This window comes from Propithecus coquereli, unplaced genomic scaffold (genome assembly GCF_000956105.1).
Source record: "Propithecus coquereli isolate 6110/MARCELLA unplaced genomic scaffold, Pcoq_1.0 Scaffold173, whole genome shotgun sequence".
In the NCBI taxonomy this organism is placed as follows: Eukaryota; Metazoa; Chordata; class Mammalia; order Primates; family Indriidae; genus Propithecus; species Propithecus coquereli.
The window spans coordinates 4,453,821-4,460,387 of record NW_012141969.1 but is presented as its reverse complement, the minus strand read 5'-3'; the positions used below and the strand labels follow the sequence as shown (position 1 = coordinate 4,460,387).

General features: G+C 35.4%; 1 protein-coding gene across 1 annotated transcript in view; it reads left to right on the top strand.

The window, feature by feature from the left end:
- CFAP47 (cilia and flagella associated protein 47) overlaps window positions 1-6,567 on the top strand; it is a 573,852-nt gene that overhangs the window by 533,721 nt on the left and 33,564 nt on the right. The window contains exon 55 of the mRNA XM_012642083.1: window positions 185-337. Coding sequence (XP_012497537.1) covers window positions 185-337 — 153 coding nt within the window. The remainder of the gene's footprint in view (window positions 1-184; window positions 338-6,567) is intronic.

Here is a 6,567-nt window from a genome sequence, read left to right as displayed (position 1 = left end):
GAGTGTATTGTGTGGTGGTGTGTGTGTGGTGTATATGCATGTGTGTATACAATCAAATGTGATGACAAATCAAAGTATGGCCAAAGGAAGTTTAATTTTTTTATGATGTAGTTCATTTTCTTCTATCTTAAGAATGCTCATATAACCATTAGCCAAATTAACCTGAAATGTTTCTCTCCTATAGCTGTCATACAATGTCAGTCCAGGAAGCGGGTGGAAGAGAACGTGGAAGTTACACTGTGTGGTGATTTTTTTGGAAACCATCCTACTCCAGAAATGACAGAATTTTTAGTGATTCCAAACAAAAATTCATATAATTTTTATGATGGTTTTTCTGGTAAGTTAAAACAGTCATGGATATATAAAATGATAATAAATAAAAACTCAGTTTCCTTGAATTGCAGGTTGCTGATTACTCAGTTTCATGAAGACCCATGTTCATTTACTTGTCATTTATAACATAACATTCAAACGGTGCTTAAGAAGTACTCAGTTGTTACATTTGTTGTTTTCACATAGTAGGTAGCTCAAAAATGCCAACAGTTATGGTTATTACTGGATTTATAAGACATATATTGTGATTCTGTCAACAGTGAGAAGAGAAAAAACTGTAGTAACTGTAATTTTCACTTTCCCTCAACTTTAATTTCTTGTTTTACTCTAAGGAATAAGATTAAAGCCATGACTTTCAGCTTTAAACTTAGAACAAACCTTGAATAAAATGTTTCTTATTTCAAGAAATATAAAAAGTAACATAAATTAGATATGGTAGGCAAATACGTTTTATATAATGTTTATTGTATGCGTTTGTTATGTATTCAAGATTTTTATATGAAAATTTTGCTATCTCATTTTTTAAAAGTCAAAATAATTTAAAATATGTTATTTATATATCTAAACATATATCACTTGAAATAAATAATATGGTACCAAATGATATCAGCAACATGGTGGAAAAGAGAGCTCTGGACTCTCCTTCCACCCACAAACACACCAATTCAGGAACAATTCATGGACAAATTCCCTTCATGAGCCAAGAAAAATTAATTGAAAGGCTCTTGCACCTTGGGAGAATATGAAACCATACTTACCAAAGCCTGTAGGGAGATTTAGGACACCCTCTTGCCAGAGATACTGTCCCTGCCTTCTCATGACATTGGTCTTGGCAACAATTTCATGATTACAACATTAAAAGCACAAACAACAAAAACAAAAATAAACAAGTAAGACTACATCAAACTCAAAAGCTTCTTCGCAGCAATGGAAACAATCAACAGGGTGAAAAGGTGACATATGGAATGGGAAAAGATAATTACAAACCATATATCTGATAAGAGGTTAATCTCTAAAATATATAAGGAACTTCTACAATTCAACAATTTTAAAAACAACTAATAACCTGATTAAAAAATAGGCTATGGACTTAAACAGAAATTTCTTCAAAGAAGATATATAAATGATCAATAGCTATATGAAAAAATGCTCAGTGTCACTCATCATCAGGGAAGTGCAAATCAAAACCACAATGAGATACAACCTCACACCTGTCAGCATGGTTATTATCAACAAAACAAAACAAACAAAACCCAAATGTTGGCAAGGATGTGGGGAAATTTGAACCCTTACACACTGTTGATGGGAATGCAAAATGGAGCAGCTGCTATGGAAAACAATATAACAGTATGGAGGCTCCTCAAAAAATTAAAAACAGAACTACCAATGATCCAGCAATCTCATTCTGGGTATTTACCTAAAATAATTGAAATTAGGATCTCAAAGAGATGACTGTACTTCCATGTTCATTGTAACATTATTCACAATAGCCAAGCTGTGGAAACAATATAAATGTCTGTCCACAGATGAGTGGACAAAGAAAATGTGGTATATACATAGAATTTAATACTATTCAGCCTTAAAAAAGAAGGAAATTCTATAATGCGACAACAGGAATAACACTGGAGGATATTATGCTAGGGAAATAAGCCAGTCACAGAAAGACAAAACACTACATGATACCACTTAAAAATTTAAAATAGTCAAACGCATAGAAGCAGAGAGTGAAATAGTGGTTGCTAGGGTCTAGAGGGAAGAAGAAATGGGGAATTGTTGTTCTATGAGTGTAAAGTTTCGGTTATGCAAGATGAATAAATTATAGAGATCTGTTGTACAACATAGTGCCTATAGTTAACAATATTGTATTGTGCAATTAACAAATTTGTAAATATAATGACTTTTTTTCCTTTGGGTAGATATCCAGTAGTGTGATTGTTCAATTGAATGGTAGGTCTACTTTCAGTTCTTTGAGGACTCGCTATACTGTTTTCCATAGAGGCTGTACACCAAAAGCCTTGATTTCAGCATTATATAATACAATTGATCCATGTAATAAAAATCACTTGTACCCCCTAAATCTACTGAAATAAAATTTTTTTAAGAGGGTGGATTGCCTGTTATACTAAGTGTAAAGGCAGGTAAAGAAATATTTGTACATGGAAACTATTTTAATATGTTCTCTCTATTTTAAATTGCTTAAGTTGTAGTCTTGTTAGGTTAGGTTGCAAACTAAAGAGGTTTTAATTCTTTTTTTTTTTTTTTTGAGACAGTGTCTTCCTCTGTTGCCCCAGCTAGAGTGCAGTGATGTCATCATAGCTCACTGCAACCTCAAACTCGAAGGCTCAAGCGACTCTCCCTCCTCAGCCTCCCGAGTAGCTGGGACTACAGGCATGCGCTACCATGCTCAGCTAATTTTTTCCATTTTTCATAGAGATAAGGTCTCCTTGTTTTGCTCAGGCTGGTCTCCAACTCCTGGCCTCAAGTAATCCTCCATCCTCAGCCTCCCAAAGTGCTAGGATTACAGGCATTAGCCACTGTGCCTGGCTAAGAAGTTATAATTCTGAGAAAATAAATTGATTAAAACTTATTACTTGAAAAAATCAACTTCCTCCTAGATAATCAGGGTCTATAAGGAAGCTGCCAGACATCATTTTGGGAACATTGAAAGTCATATTAGGAAAGCAGTCTCTCTAAAATAGGTCTTGAGAATACACCTTTTGATATGGCTCTTATTTTACTGCTTCGCTACTTGTCATGATGAAAAATAATATTTAATATTGAAAATAATTATGTAGAAGGTTTATAGGCTTATCTCCACTCATAATTCTCTCTGAAACAGCTTTTCTTCTGTGCTCAGGACCACCAAGCTCAGCATGCTCGTCTGTTTTTTGGCTAAAGACATTTTAATTTGTGAATCTTCTTTTTTATTCTCCTGAAGTATGTCCTGTTATGCAGAAGTAGAACAGATTAGTCCTCTCTCAACTTTAATATTTTCTCTGTCTTTGTGGTACCTGAATATTTGATAGAATGAGTTGACCTCATTTTCCCCTTAAAGACATATGGCAATTACTTGGTTCCTTTCCCTGTCCTTATTACAAGGGCATAACCGACTTCCTGCACTCCCTCTAAGTCTCCCTGCTTGCCCTGTCCTTCCCGCCTATTTCTTTATGAAAGGACAAGTCTGAGCAGAAAGTCTGAATATTATTTTAGTTTTTAGTATGTTAAAAAGCAAACCAGCTCCTTTCCCCCTCGTGTGTAATTTAATTACAGTTTACACAGCACGTTAAAGAGTCATGTTGTCCAAGCCATTTTGTACTTTCTATTGTCTCTTAAATCCCTTATGGGGGAAATTAAAGCACTCCACTCCGTGGCTTGGACTCTGATTAAGGTTTTAGGAGTGATAATTAATCACACACTTGTGTTCCCTCATTCAAGTATGAATCCAACTGAGGAGGAGATGTAAAATAAGGCAAATGGAGATAAAAAATGTTAGCTTTATTCATTATAAAAATGAATTGGAAAGTTACTTGTAACTGTGGACTCATTTGGGCTTATCATTATAATAACTTCCACCAAATTGAGTGCATTCATGCCAAACTGGCCAATTGTAGACTCCTTGCAGGGACAAACAACCTACATATGAGGGAGGAGAAGAAAGTGTGAATCCTGGATTCAAGACATTGGGAAAGAAAGAAAAGGGTATGCTCATCCACTCCTGTTCCATTTCTTCACTCATATTCACTGATCAGATGTGTTTCTTTTCCTCCCACGGCAAATCATAATGGAGAAGGCATATTGAACCGGAGATATTTTTCCTTCTATGCTTTTCCCTTCTTGTGAGTGAATAGGCCTCTCTACGTAAACCTGACAAGTAGGAGATAAGAATTCCCAACATTCCCTTTCTATCATCCTCCCTTTATCTTCATAATATACTTTCTCTGAATCACGTAAAACTATCAAGCCTCTTTAAATGAAAATGTAAGGACCTCTCTTCTCTCTTCACCCAGACTCACCATACATACATTTGAGTTAACTGGGATCGATCACTTTCATATCTTTATCGTTCACCAACAATCTAGTAAGCATCTTTACTGCCAGATATTATGCTCAGCCCCAGAGATTCCAAAATCATCAAGACACAGACTCTGTTGTCAGGCGGTTCAAAAAACATCTATTCAACATGATAGATTTATGCATCTTTACTATTTAAATCAATCAGTATTGCCCTACTGGGATATTATTAAATATTATACTTGGACTTTTATAGTGTGTTTTGCAATGTCACTTCTATACACTTATGAATCACTGTCTGTGGGCAGGATTTCCCTTATAATTGTATTTTTTCTTCCTAAGTAGCTCTTCGTGCATGCATTCTTTGTGTTTCTCTGGGGATTAGTTCAGTGACTTTCTCTTTGGGGCTTTCTGTCTGAGAGTAGTTTTACTGCGTAACTGCACATCTTCTTTTTATTTCCCAGATGTTCTATAGCTCAAGACTGTTGTTCTTTGATGAACCTGTTGTCTTTTATGTGTCTGATTTGGTGATTTATGTGTCAGACTTGACTCATTTCACTCTAGGCCAGTCATCTTGCTGTGTTTCTGTTTGCATATTGTATATAAACTCCCATGTAGGGTTTGGTCTGTCATCACAAGTAGCACCTGAGAAACCTGCCATTCATCCTCTCTTGATCCAACATTGGCCTCTAGCCTTTGACCCTTTGCTCTGAACCTCTTTACTTTGATTATTCTGATCAACTCACTCCATTAAGGCTTTTTTACTACCTACTCTAATAGAATTATCCTTGAAAAGACTATCAACCTTATTTAGTATGCCTAATACAATGGTCAGATTTGTGTTCTGACCTTACTTTACCTGTCTGCAGAATTTACCAATTGACCAAGTTGAAGGACTTTCTGCTCTTGGTTTTTATGACTCACCTTATTAACTTATTATCTCACAGGTTGTCCCTTCTTCATCTCTGTTGTTTGCTTCCCTTTCTCTGACCACAATCTAAATGTTTTATGTTTGAGTGCCCCAGGGCTCTGCCCTGGGGCCACCACATTCCTATGGACAGATTATGTCCTACACACTTCCGGACAATGCTAACGGTGCTTCTTCAACAATTGTGCCACATGACAAGTCAGCTATCTTAGGTTGTGAACTGTCAGACAGCTTGGGTTATGTATTTAGTAGGACCTTGGGAAAATTACTTCACTGTAAACGCAGTTTCTTCAACTGAAATGTGGAGATAATAATGGTATCCATTTTATAGAATATTTTTGAGGATTAAATGTGCAAATGAATGTATAATCCTTAAAAAATGCCTGGTTCTTAATAAGCGTTCCGTAAGTGTTAGATATCATCATCATCATGTAAAGCTCTAGCTGAGTATCATGTGATAGTGACGTACTAGAAGGCCCATCTTCAGTCACTAACAAATGATATTTTGAAATGGAAACAATCCTTTCAATGGAGTTCAGTGAGTTTTCTCAGAATTACAAAAGAGAATCATCTATGAAAAGGTACAAAAATGTGGTACCTAAATCTTGCACAGAGTAGGTTCTTTCCAAATTAAGAACAGCAAAACACATATTTCTTACCTGATAGTATGATATTTCAAGTAAAATGTAGTGACGCTAATAGAACAGCTTTAAAACACAATAAAAAATAACAATTTATCATGATTTCATCAAATCTGATTCTTTCTTCCTCCTTACAGGCTCATATCAAATTCTCATATGGTTCCCACTTGCCCCAGCCCTTGCCTCCTGGCTGATAATCATGACTGTATCTTGTACCAATGAACCTTCTGATGAATGGAATTATGACATCCTCAGTGACAGATCCCTATAGGGGGCTCAATGCTTCTGAAACTAAAATTAGCTTCCCATTCTCTAGTTTCATTCTGGAACCACCATTCTCAAGAAGGCTTCAATAATTAAGCAAAAACAGATATAGATCTCCACTACATACAAGACTTGCTTTTGAAAATCTTTATTATGTTATTTGAATGCAATGGAAATTTCATTTCCATAAAGCATCTAAAATTCTTAAATGTTGTTTTCTCTGTATGGATTATGGGTTCCCCTGGGACATTTCCATATTCTATTTTCAGAACAAATAGACATACTATATATAGACACATTAATTTTGGTACATCAAAGAATGATTATTTATAGGAACAGAAATTTCTGATTTTGTCAACAGGATGAAAACCAGCAATTTAGGAGATCAGA